The sequence below is a fragment of the Pyrus communis genome, chromosome 12 (genome assembly GCF_041283825.1).
Source record: "Pyrus communis isolate YQ-2024b chromosome 12, ASM4128382v1, whole genome shotgun sequence".
Classification (NCBI taxonomy): domain Eukaryota; kingdom Viridiplantae; phylum Streptophyta; class Magnoliopsida; order Rosales; family Rosaceae; genus Pyrus; species Pyrus communis.
This window is the reverse complement of record NC_142576.1, coordinates 21,965,200-21,989,426: the sequence shown is the minus strand read 5'-3', so window position 1 is coordinate 21,989,426 and position 24,227 is coordinate 21,965,200. Positions and strand designations below refer to the sequence as shown.

General features: G+C 36.8%; 1 protein-coding gene and 1 pseudogene across 2 annotated transcripts; one reads left to right on the top strand and one right to left on the bottom strand.

Moving 5' to 3' along the window:
• Positions 1-7,859: 7,859 nt before the first annotated feature.
• LOC137745812 (D-lactate dehydrogenase [cytochrome], mitochondrial) lies at positions 7,860-23,124 on the bottom strand. Of its 2 annotated transcripts, none has more exons than XM_088680877.1 (18): positions 22,625-22,988; positions 22,454-22,529; positions 22,218-22,318; positions 21,976-22,024; positions 21,558-21,650; positions 21,032-21,146; positions 19,777-19,837; positions 18,733-18,769; positions 18,597-18,658; positions 18,396-18,492; positions 18,128-18,202; positions 17,942-18,050; positions 17,009-17,118; positions 16,515-16,577; positions 16,096-16,175; positions 15,824-15,954; positions 15,494-15,537; positions 7,860-8,105 (listed from the first exon to the last, which is right to left on the bottom strand). In XM_088680877.1, the coding sequence occupies exons 1-18, from the start codon at positions 22,879-22,881 to the stop codon at positions 8,091-8,093; spliced, it is 1,575 nt and encodes a 524-aa protein (XP_088537003.1). In that variant the 5' UTR covers positions 22,882-22,988; the 3' UTR covers positions 7,860-8,090. The 2 variants fall into 2 exon arrangements, with proteins under 2 accessions (XP_088537003.1, XP_068341925.2); XM_068485824.2 differs by lacking the exon at positions 7,860-8,105 and adding an exon at positions 10,178-10,560 and having other exon boundaries at positions 22,625-23,124.
• On the top strand, positions 11,356-12,612 carry LOC148692502 (uncharacterized; annotated as a pseudogene).
• Positions 23,125-24,227: the final 1,103 nt, after the last annotated feature.

The window sequence follows — 24,227 nt, the reverse complement described above, 5'->3', positions numbered from 1 at the left end:
TTCAAGTTTATGTTCCCTTACATGCAGTCTCAATTAGAGTGTAATATTGCTCGAATAAAGCGAGCTTTAGGTATGACATAATTAGATGGTAGAATCATTGTGCCTAAAGCCTAACTCCTTCAGGTGCTAGATTCATATCAATTATTTGTTAGAAACCAACTTTATGTCTTCACAATAGTACTGTAACTTGTATTATTAAAAGAATATTACATCATCAACAACCCTCAATTATTACAACTGTTGCTATTTATAGTAATTTCCTAGCTTACTCCTTAAGCTACCTTCTAACGACCTCTAACAACCTTAACAACTCAATCTTATTTGGTAATTCTTTCATTACAACCCTACATCTGTCACAATGAGGTGCTGCCATTTGGCACTTTAACAGCACTCTAACAATACCCCCTCTTGAAAACCTACTAATACAGAAGATAGAAACAAGTACAATTGAGTTAATAGCATATCAGAATTTGACAATGTCTGGAAATTTGGTATTCAACTCTGTATAAGGCTCCCAAGTAGCATCCTCCGATGAACGATTTTGCCACTGCACCAGCACTTCAGTGACAGCCCCTTGACCTTTCTTAACCATTCTCCTTTCTAAAATTGCAATCGGAACATCCTACAGAATCCTAGCTTCAGTGATGACAGGTAAGGGCATTGTGGGAGTGACTTGGCTACCTAAATGCTTTTTTAAGCACGATACATGAAAGACTAGATGCAATTTAGAACTGTCAGGTAACTTCAATTTGAATGCCACTGTTCCAATTGGTGCCAGAATCTCAAAGGGTCAATAAAAATGAGGTTGCAGCTTCTGGAATGAGTGAGAAGCCATAGACTTGTGCAGATAAGGCACTAATCTCAAATAAACCCAATCACCTACTTCAAAACTCTTTTCTTTTCGCTTCTTATCGTACTGGACCTTCATTCGACACTGGCTACCTCCAAATTGGATTTAAGTAGGGACAACATCTTGTTTCTCTCCAACAAACATTGCTCTACAGATTCCACTTTTGTAGTACCAGGTTCATAAGAGGGAATAATTGAAGGGGGTTGACCATACACAATCTCATAAGGTGTCAACTTAGTAACAATATGATAACCAACTGCCCAAGATAGCCACATAGCCCATTTCTTTGGTTGCAAACTGCAAAAGCACCTGAGATATGTTTCTAGGCATCGATTCATCACTTCTGTTTGGCCATCTGTTTGAGGGTGATACCCACTATAACATAATGTAGATCCTTGTAGTGTGAAGAACTCATTCCAGAATTCACTCAAGAAAATAGGATCTCGATCACTAATTATAGAAGTAGGCATGACATGGAGCTTAAAAATGTTGTCAACAGAGAGTTGAGCAATCATTGAAGCTGAGAAAGGATGAGCCAAAGCAAAGAAATGGGCATATTTCGATAAACGATCCACTACCACCCAGTTGCCTTTACAAGGTGGAAGACCAACTATGAAATCCATATAAATATGTATCCAGACCTTTGAAGGGATTGGTAATGGTTGTAAAAATCCAGAAGGAGAGAAAGTCTCATATTTGTGTTGTTGACAGATTGTACAAACCGCAACCATATCTTTCACATCCTTTTTCATGCCTTCCCAAAAGAATGTCCTTGAAATTCGTTTGTAAGTTTTGAGAAAACCTTCATGGCTCGCAGTGGGGGTAGCATGATGTTCCTCAAATACTTTAGACCTCCAAGCACTGAGAGGACTAAGAATAATTCTCTGTTTGTACTTTAGAAACCAATTATCAACTGTGAACCTAAGATTTCCAATGGAAGTAAACTCTGAAGAAGTTGATAACACATTATGTGCCTTCTCAATGATCCAAGAGTCTTTCTCATTGTATCTCCTCAAATCATCAATCCATGTAGAGTAAGGATAGGAAATTGCCACACACTCACCCATAGTACAATCAACAAGTACTGAAGATTTAGTGGTTAATGGACTACGAAAAAGAGCATTCGCAGCTTGATTATCACAACCTTGCCTATATTGAATTTCATAGTCAAATCCCATAAGTTTCGACACCGATTTCTGTTGAAAATGAGTGTGAGCTTGGCCTTGCAGAAAATATTTGAAGTTGTGATGGTCTGTTTGAATTATAAAATGGTTGCCAACTAAATAAGCTTGCCATTTGTGAATGGCATGGATAATGGCTAACACATCTCATTCATAGGCTTAAAGAACTTGATTTCAAGGACTAAGAGCCTTACTTGTGAAAGCAATTGGCCTGCCATCTTGTTGAAACACTGCCCCAATTCCATGACCCGAAGCATCACTTTCAATTATAAAGGGTTTGCTAAAATCAGGTAATGCCAAGACTTGGGGTGACAACATAGCTTCCTTGAGAGTGTGAAATGCCTTGGTAGCCTTCTCTGACCATTTGAAGTTGTCTTTCTTGGTTAAGGCAATGAGTGGGCCAATTATCTTCCCAAAATGGGGAATGAATTTCCTATAGTATCCAGTCAATCCCAAAAAACCCCTTAAAGTTTTAACAGAAGTAGGAATAGGCCATTTGGATATAGCATCTAGTTTTGCAGGATCTGCAGCAACTCCTTCTTGAGACACAATGTGACCCAAGTATTCCACCTTATCCCTCCCAAATGCACACTTGGACTTCATAACAAATAGAGTGTGATGTTGTAGAGTATCAAAGACAACTCTCAAATGTTCCATATGAGATTCCCAAGATGAACTGTATACCAAAATGTCATAAAAAAAGACCAGAATAAACTTTCTCAGGAATGGCCTTAAAATCTCATTCATTGAACACTGAAAAGTGGTTGGAGCATTAGTTAAGCCAAATGGCATAACTAAAAACTCATAGTGGCCATCATGTGTCCTGAAAGCTGTCTTTTCGATGTCATTAGGATGCATGTGAATCTGGTGGTAATTGGCTCGAAGATCCAATCTTGAGAAGTACTGAGCTCCAAACAGTTCATCTAGCAATTCATCAATAAGAGGTATAGGGACTTTGTCCATAATGGTCATCAAATTTAAACCCCTATAATCCATACACATTCTCTAAGTGCCCTCTTTTTTCCTAACCAAAATAACTGGAGATAAGTAAGGGCTATTACTGACCCTTATGAACCCAGCTTGCGATAACTCATTTACACACTTCTCTGTTTCAGACTTTTGAACAGGACCATATCTATAAGGTCTATTATTAGGAGGCTTATGTCCCTTAACTAATGGAATTATGTGATCATGAATTCGATGTGGAGGCAAATTGTTAGGTGTTGAAAATAGTACCTCATATTCCTCTAATAATGATTGCAAACTCTGTTGTTGCATTGTGAGATGTTGGAATTGATTGTCACTGACAGAATGGTCTCCAAATTGCACTTGAACAAGCTCTATCTGATATAACATTGCTTGTTGGGAAAAATTTACAGTACACAACTCTAGCACAAGTGTTGGAGAGACAATACAAGTAAACAAATTACTTGTATTACACAAACAAAATATTACAACACAAACTATCAAAGACACTCTTGGCAAGCTATGACACTCACTCACTTTCTAGAGACAAACTCTAGAGCACTCACACTCTTACAATACTACTCTTTCTTCTCACTCTCACTTGCTTGCTTGATTACAAGCTTACTTGGTTGGTTGTTGATTTGTTGATACAAATGGTGTGGATGCCTTCTCCTTTTATAGGCATGGATGGAACCTTGGAGAAGCATGGACACACCATGCTAGAGATATCTAGATAATTCCACTAACTTCCTAAGCTAGAATTATCTACACTAATCTTGCATGTTGGTGGAAACCTCACCATTCTTCTAGACTCTTCCACCAACTTAAGAAACAACATTCTAGTCATTTCTACAAAGTACTACTTTAACTTGGATAATCTAGCTAACCAACCTTAGTGAATGTTCTAGAATTCTTTATTCTAGATTTGTGTAGGTCCTTTAATGAGATGGGGTTGATTTCTTTAACATTGCTCCCACTGTGCTTTCTTGTTGAAGAAGCTTCTGCATTTGCATAGCTGTAATATCCTTTATTTGGTGCAATGTAGACCCTGGGCTAGTAATACAAAAGGTGTGAGAGCCTTTCGAGAATTGCATGTATAGCTTGTCGAAATCCCATAGTATTGGAGCAAGAGTTCTCAGCCATTAGACTCTTAGTACAACTTCACAACCACCCAATGAAATCACATAGAGGTATGTTGTACAACTATAATCTTGAATCTTGATAGTTGTTTGAGCCAAAGTCCTCTTTATAGCAACTCGACCACCATCTGCAATTTTCACATTAAAAATATGACTTGTATTTAACTGCCCTCTCAAATGTTTTACTAGTCCCAAATCAACAAAATTGTGCGAGCTGCTAGAATCAATAAGAATACTAACCAAGCAGTGCTTGATGAACCCAGTAACCCTCATTGTGTTGATTGTAGCAGGTGCAAGGGTACCAAACAAGGCACATGCTGTGATTTCTGGTTCTTTAGTCTCTATTTCTTTAGTAAGCACTTCCTCAGCACTTCCTCATCATCCTGTTCTTGTACATCAATGAGAAGTAATTGCTTCTTTTCACAAGAATGGCCCCTTATACACTACAAAAAAAAATATGGTCATTTGCGAGGGCCAAATGTCGTCGGAAAAGGCATTTTGCCGTCGCAAATACTTATTTACGACAAGAAAAAGCCGTCGCTGGGCATCGCAAATTGATCCATTGGAAATACCTTTTTTTCAACCAGCCGTTGAAAATGCTTCATTTACAACGCTTGTGGTTTGTTGTTACTAGTTATCTTTTCGTCGAAGTTGATTTTTCAAAATGACAAAATTATTTTATTTTTGACATGTCTATGTGGTCGCAAATCGTTGTAATTACGATTACCGACAATTAAGAATTGTCGAAAATACGCAAAAAAACATATTTGTGAGGGTCAAGAGTCGTTGGAATTATACATTTCTGTTGGTCCTACTTTGTCGACAAAAATAAAAGGATACAAATACAAAAAAATGTTAAATTTAATAATATTTTCAATGCCAATTTTTATTGAAATACTTGTTTTATATTAATAATCATATATTCAACTACATATACAAAAAAAAAAAATCAATGCAAAAATTTTACAAGTACTTTTTACAATCCTATGATATGTCTTATAATGCTAGTTTTTCATGTCCACTTCAACCAACTGTCAACGAGTTCGAATGTAGTGCTACGAACATTGATCCACAATTATTATCTTTATTCTGCAAAAAAAAAAAAAAATGATAACTTATATCAAGCACAATATAATTGTTAATTGGTAAGAAACTCAAACAATGAAAATCAGAAAATAAACGTAAGCTCTAATGAAGAGCCTTGCATAATTTTAGCTCAAGGCTTTTCATTAGAGCTTATGTAATTGTCAATTGGTAAGAAACTCAAACAATGCAATTACATACTTCTCTTTGCAATGGTAACACAACCCATTTTTTCGACAATGATCCACCTCCTCAGGGATCAACCTTCTGACAGTATTCATAGCTGGAGATCTAAACGTAGGTGGAACATAAGGTGATTTATGCAAAGATTTCACCTTGAGATCTGATATCTTGGCATTTATTTGTTGAGGGAAGGAAGAAGCTTCAAGCACGTCTTTTGGTTTTAGGAGCTTCACATTGTGGCGTAATACTACCTTAATATCCCTTGTGCGATTTGACAATATGCGAAACTCGAGAATGTAATCTCGAAGGGTTCCCGTCTATCTCAATTTCACCAGATTTTCAGCAAAGTCTTCGAATTTAGAGGGTCCGAACTCTTGGCAAAGCTCCTTCATGAAGTCGTCCCAATTTGGGTAACCCACTGAAACCATTGAAGAGCTTCATCTCCATGTGGAAGGATGCCATTTTTACCTTCTTCAAGTCGTCGATACCAAAGAAATCGAAATAGTGCTCGGCTTTGTAGAGCCAACCCAAAGGATCACCTCCTTCCTTAAATCTGGGAAACTCCATCTATAAGAATGATGATTGAACATGTTGGGTCGAATTCTGACCAAAATTAGGGTTTGCTCCGTCATGCCGATTCGGATCACTTGGTGGAGCTTAAGAGGATTCACCACCGCAAGAACCACCACGACCCTTGGTCACCAATGACTGTAGCTGCATCAAGATCATTTCTTGACTAGTCTTGAGATTGGCAATCATGGTTTCCACGCTAGAGACTCGAGATTCCATGGCTTTTCTGGAGGCTTGTCGAGTCATACAACACTTAAGGATCAAGAGGAATCGTTCACTGGCTGATACCAATGTTAGAAACCAACTTTACGCCTTCACAATAGTAATGTAACTTGTATTATTAAAAGAATATTACATCATCAACAACCCTAAATTATTACAACTGTTGCTATTTATAGTAATTTCCTAGCTTACTCCTTAAGCTACCTTCTAACAACCTTAACAACTAAATCTTTTCTAGTAATTCCTTCATCACAACCCTACATCTATCACAATGAGGTGCTGCCATTTGGCACTCTAACAGCACTCTAACATTATTGGTTCCAATTTAAGGTTAATGGCCTTATTGTTGAAAAGTCTGATGGCAATGAATGCCCACAGTTCATTAGCAGAATTCTTCAGCATGGGCAGAAGTTTTCAATGCCCATGCAAAGTGAAAGTTGAATACATAGAGATTGTATAGTCAGACGAAGTGTCGTAAATTTCAAAATGCATTAACTGCATCAGTTTGGAGTTGCTCTATAAATAGAGCACTCCGCATGTTTTCATGTAACAGAAAATATAAGAAGAAGCAAACGAGAGAGAAATATCAGTAACATCATCTATTCCTCTGCCTTTTATTTGTTATCCTCTTGTGCTATAGTTTTAGTGTGGCATTTTACATCTACCTTGCACCTACCATTAAAAAGATTATTCCTCTAACTTTGACCTTTTTATAACACTTATCAGATAATCATGACGAGCAAAAACATTTTAAAGAAAAAAACAAGACACTTTATTCATCAAATCCATGCGAATCTTGGCAGAGTTTTATTTTGTCCCACTCTTGTTTTGGCAGCTTCCAATTCCTTATCGGCTTCCAATCCATGTCTCCCCGCAAATGTTTTGAGCCATGTTAGCCTACCCTAATGGAGCCATGGGACATCTATTCCATTGGCCAATTCTTTCATAAAATTAGATTGACAAGTCTGGATATTGACTTCGACTTTATAATTAACAAGTCTTACGTTCGACTCTTTATGCAAAGATACTTGTAAGTTGTACTTCCGAAATTTTAGCCCAGTACATATTTAATGTTATTGGTCTATAACTTTTCTTTTTTAGATGAATACTAGCAACTCTATCTGAACCAGGGAAAGGACATCTGCCGAAAGAATCTTAAAGGCAAGTTATTTCTTTACATCTGTTTTATTTCTGGACCTAATTTTCTTTAAATTTGCATGCGACTGTCATGTGCGTTCTTTGTATTTTGACTAATGTTAGTATAGGATAAATTTTTAGACTTGTTATAAGTGTTATAAATTGAATTCTGGGGCAGATCTTGTTGAAAATGTAATGATTGGTCATACTTTGATACCAGATGAATGTATTCAACACCCTATTGGGTACAGGTTGACACTCTGCAATAATCGAAGGACATGTAAACTTGTCTTCTTCATAAGCAATTACTTCATGTTTCTTAGTTTAGGTTGCTGATACGAATATTTGTGGAGGAGCTTCATTGATTTGTTTTACTGAATTTATCATAAATGTATTTGTGGAGCTTCATGTTACTTAGTTTAGCTTGCTGATACGAATATATGTGGAGCTTCGATGATTTGTTTACGGACATGCTTGTTTGCCGGCTCAAATGGTCTGCTTCTTAATGTTCTTAAGCAGCAACAGATGTGTTTCGAAACTTCAGTAGACGTCGTTGTTTACTTGAACAAACAATACGAACTTATAATTCCAGTTGATGTGGGAGGAACAAGTTATCAGTTCAATAACCTATTTAGTTTCTAGTTTTAAGTTTTTCAACGAGAATAGTCCCTGTAATCTTATCTTTTATATGTAATTTTGATGCATGAGCGTGGACTAATTGTGGAGGGAAAGGTTTGATTAAACCAAAGTGCAGCTGGATCACATGTTTGTTATCTGCAGGCAGGGCAAACCATACAAGTTAGTGAGAAGGTCCCGTCAAAACAATTTATTTCAACAATTTGGGCTTCGCTAAACATGCCTCTGTTGCTGCTTAAGAACATAAGAATCAGAACATTTGAGCCGGGAAACAAGCATGTCCGTAAACAAATCATCGAAGCTCCACATATATTCGTACCAGCAACCTATTATATTCCTGCATTTTGTGATTGAAGCATGTATGTTCCTATTATATTGCTTTCTTGTCTCAGCAATGAAGGAGCATCAGAATAATCAAATGATAGATTTTAAGAGGATTTGATAAATGACTATGGCTTCTTAGGTTTTTATTTTTGTTACCCAAATGAATGCATCGGTATTTGCCTAAACATGTCATTGCTGCTGGAAACATTCTCTGTGCTTTCTTTGGATTTCAAAGTATTGACCTCTTAATTCACTTGTTGCTAATGTCATTTGGGGATTTTAGTTGTGCTATTTTATGTACATGCATAATTGTTCGCTTAAAACGTTTCAGTTTTCGCCTGTTTGCACTCGTATTGCTTTTGAGGTCCTTAGTTGTCAGCGTAAAAGAGACAAAGTCATCGAGTATATATTTTTAACTCATTTCTTCTTTTATGAACTTTTCCCTAAAGAAATATGGCAAAAAAATCGCTGTTTAATGTTTCTTCAATATTTATACACATTTTGGTAATTTCATCTATATAACAGGAGTAACAGGTTGGCGAATCATGGTGAATCACAGCCATTGATTTATCCATGACTCAGTTAATTTTCATGACACAGCCGTACTTTGTGTTCAATGTTCTAAAAATCCCCACCTAGGCGCTAGACGGCTGGTCACTGTCCCAATTAATGCCTAGGCGTTTGAAAATTAAGAAAGAGCACCTAGACCTACTGAGACGCCCGCCTAGACCGCCTAGCCCGCCCTGACCCGTCTAGACACCTGCCTAGGTTGCAACTCACTTAAATAGAAAGTAGATAACCTTCCTTTTGCATTTTATTGTTTCCAATAAATTGTAAGAGACTTATTGAACACTTAAATAAACACACATTATATGTTTGCTTCCCATGTTTTCATTATGTTTCAATACTTCATAATATATATGTCATTCTATTTTCTAGTTTATGATGAAATTATATATATTTTAAGTATAAATAGACACTTATTTACACGAAATACAATAGATTTACTTAAATCCGCCTAGCCGCCTGGGCATTAGGCCCCAACCCGCCGCCCAACTAGCGTCTAGCGTATTTTAGAACCTTGCTTGTAACTAAAGCAGTTAAGATTGTTTGTCTTTGCACCCAAGATTCTGTGTTCAAGTTCCTCTCCCCCAAATATCGATCGCATAAGAAAAGCAAAAGTTAAAACATGGGATAAATAATTTAATGGAAAGACATTAGAGAGAGGAAGAAATGGAAGTAGAAGAATGAAATTTCAGGAAACAACATAAAGTTTGGACTTCACATCCCATCCAAATTTTCTTTACTACCAGCGCTCGTTTACATTCGACTCAAACAAACATCGTTTACATCTCTTTGAACTAGATACCAGTTACTAGAGGTTTTTGCACTCTAACTCACGTCAATGCTTGACGCAGGACAAACCAAGGGTACATGGAAAGAACAGGGATAAATATCTGGGAATCACTCAACCAAGAACAACATAATCACTCACGTCGCTAATCGTGGCTTCACACCAACCCAAACGGTTGATTTTAGGAGAAACACTCGCTTTAATTGCACAAGGCAAATATATTTTCAATTCAATCAAGTTTGCCAAACGCTTGTATGACATCATAATTTAAAGGAAATAAAGAGAGATTTTTCAATGTGCTCAGAACATGGGCACATACGTCATATGTTATATAATAAGTGGAGAGACACTTGAAAACAAAAAAAAAAAAAACTTATCTCCACTTGTATAATAACATATGACATATACGGGACCGTCCCGTATTCCGAGCACATTGAAAAAAATCTCTCTTAAGTAAAGATAAGGAAAGCATAAACGTTACAATTTCCTAAAAGACTCTCATCTTAATCTAAACTGACTTAACAAATTCCGATGTCATTAAAACACACAGCACTTAATATTCCAATGCATGTTATTGGTTTTCAAATCGTTTTCTCCAAGGAAAACAAGCAAAACTAAGGGAAAAATTAAATATTAATAAAGATTAGCAGACATGTTTTCACCTCAATCCTTTTATGCATGGGGTACCATTTAAGATTATAAGAACGTACGAGAATCATACGAAATGATTTCAGCTTGATTTCTCAATTCCGACGGCGACGGGAAGGAAGATGGTAGGCATAGGGAGTAAAGCTCTTAAAAACAAACATGAGCAGGAATCAGCTTTCCTGGATTCATGGTGTTGTTGGGATCTAATGCTGCTTTTATTCTTTTCATTGCCTTCAAAGCCTCCACTCCCAGTTCTTGCTCAAGATACTGAAACCAAAAACGAGAATCCATTTAGAATAAAGAATACTCCGTCTTCAACCTATAGTTAATGATATACCAACTCTGTTACTCGTAGCGCCCAAAGTCCGTCTAGTTTATTCATAACTTTCACTATATAGTATTTATGCTTCTGATTTAACCATCTGTGCCGACATATGCCTCCTGATAGACATATATTGTGTGGCTGAGATACTGCCACTTGTATTCATATTAGAGAGTTTGTTAGGATCTTTGAGAAGTGTATAAATACTGTTGTATGAGATTACTTAGCTAAGAAGAAAATCAATATACTGAAAGTTTCTGTTTTCTACTTCTCTCTCTAGAATCTCTCGACTATCTTCTTTCTCTCACTACATTTTCTGTAGGTTAACATGGTATCAATCGCCATTAAAGCTTGATCAGCTTCTTCGATCCGAGTCTTCCGCAGCTTCTTCGTCTTCCTCTAAATTCTTGCTTCGTGAACGAGTGTCTTGATCGATTTGACTTTGTCTTCTCTGATTTCTAGGGTTTTCTTGCTCCCTGGTGTTCTGCAACTACGATCTGGTTGCGTCTTCGCCTTCTTCAATTCTTGCACTCCAGGTGTTTGGTGCATTGTCTCAGAGAATTTCTGCAGAGATTTGATTGTTGTACGACGTGTCATTCAGCAACAATGGTAACTGCTTCTCAACTTCAACTTCTTCAATCTCCAATAACTGCCCTAGTTTCATCAATTTCTACATCTGTGAATGTTAAGTTGGATGATTCGAACTATCTCAATTGGCACTTTCAAATGAAATTACTGCTATGGTTGCAAATAATTCACCTCAGAGGGCCCCTAATCAATCTAATTTTGTATCTGGTGGATTCAAGCAATTTAATGCTCACAAAAACAAGAGCAAGGGCAGGTTTCATCAAAATAACAGGAATTATTCATCCAGGCCATATTTTCCCACTCAAACACATGTTCTTCAAACTCCAAGCCCGGGTGTTCTTGGTTCATTTCCTCATCAGCAGCAATCCAGTCCTTCTGCTCCACCATTACTATCCTGTCAGCTTTGCAACAGTGATGGCCATTCTGCGCCATTCTGTCCATCAAATTCTCCGCGAAGTTAAGATGTCAAATTTGTGGCAGGTTTAATCCCAGTACATGGTTCTGCTTCTACAATGACAAAGGTCCTCACTATATTGGTGCTGGAAATAGTTCATCTCACTCTCAGATGGCTTCTTATCCACAACACAAGAATCAATATTCTCAGATGTCTTCTTATCCACAGCAAGGATCCTTATCACAGTTTCATGCCCAACAACAACTTCAGTCTCAAGCACCAATGCAGGCTTTCCATACTATGGTGACACACCCATCTCCTCCGGTTGCATTTTCATCTAATTCCCAAGTGTGGATAACTGATTCCGGCGCAACAAATCATATGACTGCTGATCTCTCCAACCTGTCTCTCGCCTCTCCTTATCCCACTAATGAAGTCATTCAAACTGCCAATGGTGAAGGTTTGCCTGTATCCCACATTGGTAGTACTGTTCTAAAACCATCTATACATCCTATAAAACTGAATTTTGTGTTATATGTTCCCAAATTAACACAAAATCTCCTATCAGTACATCGAATCTGTTTGGATAATAATTGTTGGCTTATCTTTGATGCCTTCTGTTTTTTGGATCTAGGACAAGGTCACAGGGAGGGTGCTCTATAAAGGGCTGTGCAGTAATGGACTCTACCCAATCTCATCTCTAGCCAATGTGTATCCTGCAACTTCTCAAAGCATTGTTCCAAATAAAGCTCTACTTGGTCAGCTTGTTACCTCTACTACCTGGCACAATAGATTAGGCCATCCATCTAATTCTGTTGTGTCCCTCATGTTGCATAAGTCAAAAGTTACATTTACCAAAGAATCCAATCCTGTTATGTGCCAAAGTTGTCTAGAGGGTAAATTCTGCAAACTTCCTTTTGCATTGAGTGTCAATAAATCTGTAACTCCTTTTGAAGTAGTGCATAGTGATCTTTGGGGTCTTGCACCTTGTAAATCTGTGGATGGATATAGGTAGTATGTTACCTTCATTGATGAATGTACCAGGTATTCCTGGATATTCCCTTTGATTAATAAATCAGATCTTTGTGCCACCTTTATTGGTTTTCATGCTTATGTTCTCACTCAATTTTCTACAAACATTAAAATATTGCAAAGTGATGGTGGTGGTGAGTACATTAGCAAGTCTCTTCAATCCTTTCTTCTCCGAAAGGGCATTTCCCATCACAAGTCTTGTCCTTATACCCCAGAACAAAATGGCATGGCTGAGCAAAAACACCGACATGTTATTGAAACCACAATTACTTTGTTGCAAACAGCTAAACTACCTTCCCAGTTTTGGTCATTTGCATGTCAAACCGCCATTTATCTCATTAATAGAATGCCTACTCCCCTCCTACATAACAAGTCTCCTTTTGAAGCTTTATATGGTGTTGTTCCAGTGATTCATCACTTGAGAACGTTTGGTTGTACTTGTTATCCTTTCTTACGACCATATACTGCTACCAAACTCCAAGCTAAGACTACAAAGTGTGTGTTTTTGGGGTATGCATTAAACTTCAAAGGGTTCATCTGTTATGCAGCTTCTCAACATAAATTCTTTGTGTCTAGACATGTGGTGTTTAGTGAACATGAGTTTCCTTATACAAATTTATTGACACAATGCACAACCCACTCTATCAATTCAGTTCCCATTACTGCTATGCCATCTCTGCCTGTGGTCACCTCACAGAATGTAGTCACCATTCCCCCATCTTATACGTTCATTCCACCCACATCCCCTTTACTTGATACACAGAGCTCTACTCAGTCCATTACTGGTGCAGTTTCAAACACTAATCACATCCCTATGGCACTTAATCATAGTCCTGATACACTGCAAGTGGTTCATTCCATACCACCATTAAATATACATCCTATGCAGACTAGGAGTAAGAGTGGTATCAGCAAGAAGAAGGTTCTTTTGTCTACACTTGCTCCTTCTATGGATGTTGACTTGTCCATGTGTGAACCCAAAACTTACAAATCTGCTCTCAAGAGTTCTGTGTGGTTTCAAGCAATGAAGGAGGAGATAAGTGCTTTGCATACTCAAGGAACATGGAGTTTAGTTCCTTTACTAGCCAACAAGAATTTAGTAGGGTGTAAATGGATTTTCAAACTGAAGAGACATTCAGATGGTTCAATTGCACGGCATAAAGCTCGATTGGTTGCCAAGGGATTTAGTCAAGAACCTGGTCTAGATTACAGTGAGACCTTTAGTCCAGTTGTTAAACCCACCACAGTGAGGATTGTTTTAGCACTTGCTGCTCACTTTAATTGGTCACTTAGGCAACTCGATGTCAAGAATGCATTTCTCCACGGAATCTTGCAAGAGGTGTATATGGCTCAGCCACCTGGCTTTGAGGATCCCTAGAATCCAACTTTGGTATGTCAATTGCATAAATCCCTTTATGGATTAAAACAAGCCCCAAGGGCATGGAATGACCGGTTTACTTCTTTTTTGCGTAAGTTGGGATTCTATAACACATATTCTGATTCCTCCTTATTTGTGAAAATTGCTGGTACCAATATTGTGATCCTGTTGTTATATGTTGACGACATTATCATCACAGGCAGTGCAACCACTGAGATGCAGCAAGTCATCAGTGACTTAACCTTTGAATTTGATATCAAGGACTTAGGTCCTCTTCACTACTTTCTGGGAATTCAAATTTCCAAGACTGGCAATGGTTTATTTCTGTCACAACAGAAATATGTGCAGGATTTACTTGTTAAAACAGAAATGCTTGACTCCAAAGCTTGTGAAACACCATGTTTGCCTATAACAAATTACTCAAGGATGATGGTGAACCTTATTCTAATCCTACCTTATATAGGAGTGTGGTAGGTGCCCTACAATATCTCACGTTTACCAGGCCTGACATAGCTTTCTCTGTGCATCGTCTATCAGTTTATGCAGAATCCCATGGTCTCTCATTTCACTGCAGTAAAAAGGATTTTGCGGTATATGAAAGGCACTATGACTCTTGGCATTACCTACTCTAAAGGGGACTTGGCAATACATGCTTTTAGTGATGTCGATTGGGCTGGAGATCCCAATGATCGGCGATCTACAACAGGGTCAGTTGTGTTCTTAGGAAATAACCCTATCTCATGGTCCTCTAAGAAGCAGCAGACCGTATCCAGATCTTCCACTGAAACAGAGTATCGTGCCTTATCTTCTACTGCAGCAGAACTTGATTGGATTCAACAAATCCTTACATTTCTGCATTTTCCGATATTTGCAACTCCTATGTTGTTTTGTGACAACCTTTCTGCTATAGCACTGTCTTTCAACCCAGTCCAACATCAACGGACCAAACATATTGAAATTGATGTACATTTTGTTCGTGAGCGAGTTGCCACCAACAAGCTTTTGGTGCAGTTTGTGTCCTCAAAGGAGCAGTTTGCTGATATCTTAACTAAAGGCCTTAGCTCCCCATTGTTTCATATTCATTGTAACAATCTCATGTTAGGATCATCTAAACATGAGATTGGGGGAGGATGATAGACATATATTGTGTGGCTGAGATACTGCCACTTGTATTCATATTAGAGAGTTTGTTAGGATCTTTGAGAAGTGTATAAATACTGTTGTATGAGATTACTTAGCTAAGAAGAAAATCAATATACTGAAAGTTTCTGTTTTCTACTTCTCTCTCTAGAATCTCTCGACTATCTTCTTTCTCTCACTACATTTTCTGTAGGTTAACACCTCCCACAACATTGGCCAGAAACGGCAGTTACCAAGCATAATATTCATTTGGCTAATATATTTATGTATAGATTCCAGATTCCAAAGCATATAGGCATGCCTATTTTAAATTAAACGGCTAACAAGTCAACAGAAGACCAAGTACCTTCATTTTTCCTGTACCAACGCCATGTTCACCCGTACATGTTCCTGCTCAGTTTTCAAATACCAACTTTTAGCACCCTAACCCGTCGACCATTGTGTTATAATAATACATGACTAGCGAAATATAAAAAGAATTAACTAACTTGAGATAGATCAACTGTTGTTTATTACATGTAAAGATACTAGATTAACAAACTTAATGGAATTAATAAACCACAATATAGAAAGAATCCAAAAAGGATAACCAATAACAGCCACATTGCATATTACTTCAACAACGCATTGACTTGGAGAGTAGAGAAATTCTAAAGAATTCCAGGATAGTCCATACCTTCCATTGACAGGGCTGTATGGACCATAAAATGGTTCAGTCTCTCTGCTTCCCGTCGATGTTCTTCGTTGCTAGGGTCAAAGAGAATCACTGTATGGAAGTTCCCGTCACCAGCATGAGCAATAACTGTGCTGTTGTTCGGAAAAAGTTTTAAAAAAAAGCACAACAATAGTCAGCCCATTTAATCCTCCATGCTATTTGCGAACCACGACATATTTCATCATCGCCTCTCTACTGAATAATAGGGGTACAGTCATTTGATCAGACATTACCAAACAAGTTCTGATGCATCCAGCTGTTCTTTGGACCTTGATATCAATTCTGCAAGACATGATAAAGGAACACATACATCCTGCATATATGAAAAGTAAAAATTAAAAAGAACCATTTGAACTTAACAAAACAGCCAGAAAAATGTCATTCTAGTAACCCATTAACTAATTCTTTGAATTTATAATACTTCCATTCTTACAAATGATGAGAATTAGTAGGCAAGAAAATGGTTGAAACTATCAGGAACTCGAATGAAAAACTTGACAATTTTTTAGAATGTAGGATTCCTAAAAGTGATTGTTGTAGGAGCAAACAAGCATGTTCAACAAGTTTTTAACTATTAAAAAAATATTATGCAACTGTGTGAACAAATGCTAAAAGTCTAGAATTTTTTTCAGATTCATTGATATCAACTTACCGAAATCATTGCCTCAAAATTAGGCTCCATTGCAAAGCATGCCCAGAGTGCCTCCTTCCTTATCTACATGTAAAAGAGAGAATTAAATAGGGAAAATGAAAACAAGGATGAGTTGGATCAAGCCTCTGGCTTCAATCTATCAAAGAACTCAACCATCTTTGTTGGAAGTAAGGTATTACAACAATTTGAAATCGAGTAGCAATTTAAGTTGTAAGAGTGAACAATAACTGCAGCTAGGAAGAGAGTTCCATTAATGGAAGTGACTAGCAGCCACATATTTATGATGCAGAATTAATTTTGCCCAATTAAGTGATACAAGTACTAATTGCAAATGGTGCGACTTTGTATTAAGTACAAGTGAAACAAAAGAAAATTGTAAGTGCCTATAGAGGATAGCAGGAGATAATTTACCAACTAATACAAGAAAGGACTTCCATTTATTTATCATACATCTTTTCCATTTATTTATCATACACCAATTAAGTATTCACTACCTTCCAGAGTTCCTTTTTAGCTTCAGGGTCTTCCGCAAAAACAAAGTCTGAGCCATTGTGTTCAGAAACAATCTGTTGAACTATATGGGTTTGCTCACGGGAATATGCCTCTAAAAACAGAAAGAAAATTAATCACGAATTACAACAGTAGAAAGAAGGCAGCGGGCACTAAATGGTAGGGAGTCAACAAACTAAAGCCTTTTGTCCCATGGAAAATACTAGTTCTTAGCATTGAAAACTAATTATTCCCTGCTCAGCATATTCAACTAGGACTGATAAGAAAAATCTGGCAAGACCTTTGAGAAAATTATCCATAAATAGTTTCCTTTCACAATGCTTGGAAAATCTAAAGAGCATAAAAATTAAAAAAAATAAAAAAAAATAAAAAAAAAAGCATTCTACTAAACGGTATATGAAATATCTAGCCCATTTCCAATTATTAATATGGAAGAAGGCAATCAATCATAGCATTTTGGTATCCTCTTGGACATATTCTCTTGTTTCCCTCATTTTTCTTTTCTTCTTACCCCCATTTATTTCAGCAAATAATGATGACTAGGTGCTGGTATAGCCCTGTCCAATCACAAAACCCGCAGTTGCCAAAACATGAGGCAAACACAAACCTTTAGAAGACAAACCAGTAAACCACCATTATGTACTTATCATAAATAAGCTGTGATCCTACACCTAAACAATTTAATTACTTCAGTCAGGACTCATAAACGATCATGAACTGCCAGATTGCTCCTGATTTTCCTTGTTGTGTCAAACCATCAATAGATAAGATTTAAACAAAGATATGTTTTTTATATGCGGTGCAGTTATCTCAATGATTAAGATGTTCTCCTTTCTGGAAATGTATTTAGCCAAAAAAAAAATCAAAAATAAAAAATAAATGACAGTCAAGATGAAAAATAAGAGACCTCATTTTACCTGTGCCTATAAATTCGAACATTAAGGTTGGAGTTTCAAGAAAATTCTTCCCATTCGCAATGTTGATTGCCCTCACTTGAACCTCATCCAGTAGTTCAACCCGTGAAACCTAATGGTTATGAAGAAGAACTCTGTCAAGAAACTGAACCATGAATTCAGATACGTAATATGCGCCTAAAACTCTACCTGAATGCCCGACAGCATAGTAGCAATAGCAACATCTGCTGCATCCTTAATTGAAGGGAAATTACACATAGCAACCTACAATTTAAATTTATATTAATAACAGAATGAAATTACACAAGTATACCCTGCAAACGTAACTGTAATTCGAGATAATGTAAACGGCTCGAAGTAATCAACTGAAAGACAAAAATCATACAACAGTCCAACGAGGTCATGATGTTCAAATAAATGAAGCTTATCAGTTATAGTAATAGACCTATCAACTTACCACTGAGTATTGTGGAATTTTCTGAAGGCGTAGAGTGACTTCCGTTATTACACCAAGTGTTCCTTCACTTCCAATCACCAGGCGGGTCAAATCATACCTATGATGTGCAAAAATTTTAATGTTCACAACATGCCTGAGTTGGGGAGAACTACTCAAAGATCAACCACATAGTTATAAAATAAAATAGAATAGAAAACAAACCCTGCAGCACTCTTTCTAGCACGAGATGCAGTCTTAACGATATCTCCATTTGCAAGAACTACCTGGAAGATAAACAACATAAGAAATACAAACATTACAAATTTGAGTCAAGCATCAGTCAAGATAATTGACAAACCTTGAGACTAATGACATTATCACGCATGGTTCCATACCTACATGCTAAAAACAAAATCATTAAAATCAATATTAAACTAGACCTATGAAACTAAATTTTACATGGAATCATTGATAGAATAAAAAAACAATAGTGCAAAATGATAAGATAATCACAGATTAATTGTATATAAGTTTAAAATCAAAGGCATCTGTTACTCAATGGTATCTGTCAATGCTTAATACAAAGAAGGAATCATTCAATTCCAATAGCATCGATTATCTCGAGACGTTTGCTCTTGTGGACAACCTAAACTCAATTCCATACAATTCATTCTGTCAGTTGCAGCTAACAGATCTTGGCCACTGCGTCAGCTCGACGTCAAAAGGGTCTTTCTTCGTGGAGACCTCCACCAGGTTTTCAAGCTCAGGGGAAGGAAAGGAAAGTTTTCAGGTGAAAAAGGCGATATATGGTCTCAAGCAGTCTCCTCAGGCTTGGTTCGAGATATGAAGTTTGGTTATGACGAAGATCGATGGGGCTACTATTTGGTGACAAGAGAGAGGGAGTGAGAGACAGGAGGAGAGAGAGAGAGATCTTAACGTGATCAAAACTAAGTGGACAGCAGGATCAAGAAAGTCTGGAAGACTAATGTGAAAAATCTTTCATTCATCATTGCAACTTTCCAGGTCTCATTGATTAATATTCTGAGATATATCTTACATATTGTGTATATATATTAAATCTCCTATTTGTTTATTTTGGACATCCCAAGATTCAGGATATCACGACATTAAAAAATGGGTAAAACTAGGGTGACACCATCATATGTGCTTAGACCAATAACTTCAACAAGACACACTTGAGTAGGTGATTAAAGATTTTCTTGCGTCAAAAGTAAAGGCTACGGTTTAAAGCCTAGTAAACAAGGTTAATTAGCACTATTTAGAAAGCCAAACTCCATTATTCAGTTAAATTTGCAGGTACACCAGTAGGTAATCAAATGTAATGTGTATAACGTCATTGTATCCATAAAATATTTAAAAGTTAAAACAGCAGAGCAACTACCTAACAGCTAAGGAACCAGAGCAACGTGTCGCACACATTCCTCCGATTGTTGCACCAGGCCCTGCATGTGTACAAATAGGAAATACATAAAACTTTGTCATAGGAGAGAACGAGGACAAATTGTGGTGGAAAGAAACACATCAAAACAAGTATGTTGTTACTCTCGGCGTATTAAGTGAAACTAATACAACAAAAGATAAAAACGAACAATTACATTAACTTAAGGAGCATGCCTTCAATTATCAATTTATCATCCATGTACTAAAGGCTACATGGCAACACCAAAGGATAGCACTTACAAACAAAAATTTTAAAGATCATAGAAAATGCACATTAAACAGTAAACTGGTGATAAACACATATCATGAGGACTGAAATAAAACAATATTATCCAAGTGAGGTTTTTGGTTAGCAACAATATATTTAGTAAACAGAACTATATTCTAAATTATCCATTCTTGTGGTTTGTTTCCAGCCTGGCTGTAGAAATATAAGGTACTAGGGTCAGATTAACTTTTAAGCAGTTAAGCAAATGTAAAGTTTTAAACAGTGTTTCTAATTCCTACATATAACAACCACCAAAAATCATTAACTCCACCCGGAAAACACAAACCTATAATTTTCTTTGGGAATCTGAGAGTTAGAAGAAATGGTCTCTTCCATATGAACATTGCATGTGAAGAAAATCTCTACCCATGTATTGAACTGATCTACAATTCCATACCAGCATGTAAGCATGGACAGAAAACACTAGAGCTCAATTGGATCGATATTAGACAAGATTTTCACAAATGCAAAACTCCAACTTGACAATGTATTAAGTATCACTTCTAACAGAAATAATAGGTAGAGAGATTAAGGCACATAAGGATTCCAATCTACAATTCAAAAATCTTGAATATGTAAGATGAAACCTTGCCATGTCAAACTGATCTTGAAATTGTCCAATACATTTTAACCCACAATATTAAAAGGTAAAAAATTTATCCTATAGGTTGTGAAGCAAGAGAGCACCAAATTTACATATGCATTAAGACAAGCTAAAGTAGTATTATCAGAGAATTCTTTAACACATGCATTGCCTATATACAGCTACAGATAGAGTTTTTCATCCACAATGCACCACTGCTATGAATTATTTGAAAAATTATTCAAAACAGTACAGCAAATAAAACTCGAAACAACTTAGATATCCAGGGATATATTACATTGTCTGACAACCTATGCGCAAAAAGAAAACATAAAAGAAATTTACCTGGATCCAGGGGAAAAAATAGACCATAAGGAGCCAGGTATTCATTCAGCTCCATCCATCCAATCCCAGGCTCAACAACAACATCCATGTCCTCAATATGTAATGCTTTAACATGCTAAAATTTGAAACAAAATGGGGGGAATATCAGGATGACAGTAGAAAAGGGAAATGTACACAGAGGGATATGAATTAGACACACTCATAGTATAATCTAGCCTAGAAACTTTTCTTTTCTGGTGTGAATTTGTCCAAGGGAAAAGGTGATATAGGTTAAACAGAAAGTATCTCCTCCGGGTATATGTTCACAACTGAAGACAATTTGGAGCTTTACTAAGAAATTTACGAGTAATCATTCTACAACCTTAGTTAGTTGCATAAATGTGATTACTATTATGAGGTTTACTTATTACAAAAATTAAGGACCGACACTAGACCAATCAGCAGAAGAACAAAGTGATATCTTGAAACAGAAAAAGAAATTTCAATAATATTCTGATACTAAACAGCACCGTGTGCATATACATACATTCATTAATGACATGTCAATGCATACACCTCCATTGGGAGACAAGGTGTGACCCTCAATGGATGTAGCCCCGCCATATGGTACAATTGGAACCTGTTTTACAAACAAAAGCAAAACCAGTTCGTTACTTCTAAAGGGGAATTTAATCATCCCGAAACCTGTGAATCTAAGAAACAATATACACAAGATAAGATGTGGGCTTAATCATATGTTGTTACCAATCTGGAAGTTCATGTGAGAAATTATATTCACTATATTATTGGGATCACAATCCAAATTATAAACTTCAAATAAAGAACAATCCGATGGAAATATGAAGTTGTAAACATAGAAAAGCATGAGCTGTAGCACAAATTAACAGAAAATGTAGAAAAAAAAAAACCTTTAATCCTTTATTGAAGGAAAAAGAAATTCAGACCTTATGCTTGTCGCATGACTTGACTATCTTAGAAACTTGCTCTTCAGACCTGAAATCATGAATCCAAACACATTTTGTGGAGAAAATCAGAATTAAGTACATAATATTACTTGAAGGGCATATCTTTGTACGGAAACTATCATCACATGTTGAAGAGTTTTCAATCTAAAGTTGGCAGTCGTGAAGCATAAAGCAAAACGCAAAAGCAGCTGGCATTGAAGCAAATGAAGCAAGCTTCTCACCTCGGAAACACAACGATGTCGGGAATATTAACCGCTTTGTGAAAGCTGTTCTGCGGTTTTCCATGGTTATACCTCTCCTCATAATCCATTGTCATGTTATCCTATAAAAATCACCAAATACCACTATCAATTTACCACGATCAACATAAACCCAGTTAAAAAACTAACAAGAATTTTCAAATCAAAGAAAGAGAACAATGAATTGAACAGATTGCCAAATTGGGTGAATGCAATACTTGACAAACATCCTTCAATTCATCAACAAGCTCTTGTGGGACTTCCTTGCGCAGCCCTTTAACAACAAACTCGTTGCTGTGTGCGATCAGAGAGAGAGAGCCTATAACCAATCAATACCAACAAGAAACAAGAAAAAGCTTTCAAATTTGATTGAAATGAATGAAATTTACCGAGAATTTGCACTGGGGGCTTCACAAAGTGATGGGTCCGATTGGGGGCGGAGGACAAGCGATCCGGCTGACACTGCGAGTGCGACCGGAATCAGCGAGCTCGACCAGAAGAGAAATGGGGTTTTCGGGCTCTCGGAGTTCGTTGTATTTTGGGTTCTCGCCAGCTTGGTGGACATGGAGGTTCGGAGGGCGGAGGTGGTGAAGAAGAAGCGCTGTGAGGAACGGCGGAGGCGAGAGAACCACGACGCCATGGCCATGGCGGTCTAGGAGGTACAGAGATTTTGTTGATGAAATGCAGGAATGAACGAAATTTGGGTGTTTGATTAGATCATATGCTTGGTGATTCTAGTTTTATCTGACCACTGAGCTCAAATCAAAATGCCAACTTTTTATTTCATGCTCTGAAAATTTGTCTTGTTGACTTTTCACAAGCCGTTAAATTTTAGGAGTCAGATTGTCTACCCTCATGTTACCGTTACCTTCCTATCCTCTTTTATTCGTATGGTTACAGTTAAGTTATGTTAATATTTTATAGAGATTTTTTAATATGGGTCAATATGGGTCTAATTTTATAAGGCTGTTTTGAAAGGAGTCCACTAGTATTACATCGTCCAAGGTGGGGCCTATAATATATCTCCACATTAGTTATTTAGATGTTCATAATTTTCAAACGAATTACAGCACTTGCCACTGTATATTTTTTGAAATGAATTTGCCAGAATCCGACGATTTTGGGGGCGTTGAGTTTATCTCGTCGATTCCAATGATTTTGAAAAAAAATCTTCCCTATTCCTGCTTGTATAATTTAAATTCGAATTATGAGATGGATAAATATGATTCCTGCAAACAATCGATGCAAGCAGGAGTTTGGGTTTTGAAGGATATTCATACCTGGCGAACTGGTATATGGTAATATGCACCTGTTTTATCTTTTCATCCTTTGTTGTTGGTTGCTTTTGTTGTCTACCTATATGAGTGGAAGGAAACCATAATTTTCCTATTAGGGTGGAGGTATAGATTATATATGCACTTGATTTGAGACATTTTTTAAGGTGAAATTGGGTTTATAATATTGATTCGGGCTAAAGATTTTTAAACCAGGATCAATAGAAGTTTGAGCCTTGAGTTTTTAAATACACGTTAATTGGGTTGGTGGGTTTTGTGGAACAAGTAGCTTAATAACACCTTTTGTTTGTTGTGTCTTTGTTGTTGTCTACCTATAAGGTGGAATGAAAGTAAACTACATGTGTGAATTGAATTTTTTTCTATCTTTTTACGTACCTGAATGGGTTTTGTGTTTTTTCTTTGATTTGGGAATTGAGTTTTTATAACTGATTTGTTGTTGTCTACCTACATGGGTGGAATGAAAACAGCAAATAAAAATGGAAAATTTCAGACACCTAGAAAATTACAATTTTTTTTAGCAGTGCATTGGTGATTAAAAGCAATATTAGCCCTTTGTATCTCATTGATTATCAGAGAAGACAACATGAGCTTGAAGAACATAAAACAGAAAGGATATCAGTAATCCAAATTCAAAAACTATTATCAAGATATCCTACAGCAGAAGATGACCGAAACGGAAGAATGAATTTTTTTTTAT

What these genes read in the sequence shown, in the direction of transcription:
- LOC137745812 (XM_068485824.2), bottom strand. Translation starts at nt 22,881, where the DNA reads ATGGCCATGGCGTCGTGGTTCTCTCGCCTCCGCCGTTCCTCACAGCGC. An exon ending in GACATCGTTGTGTTTCCGAG is followed by an intron (nt 22,025 to 22,217) that starts GTGAGAAGCTTG and finishes TCATGATTTCAG; the next exon opens with GTCTGAAGAGCAAGTTTCTA. An exon ending in CTATGCTGTCGGGCATTCAG is followed by an intron (nt 18,051 to 18,127) that starts GTAGAGTTTTAG and finishes CATAACCATTAG; the next exon opens with GTTTCACGGGTTGAACTACT.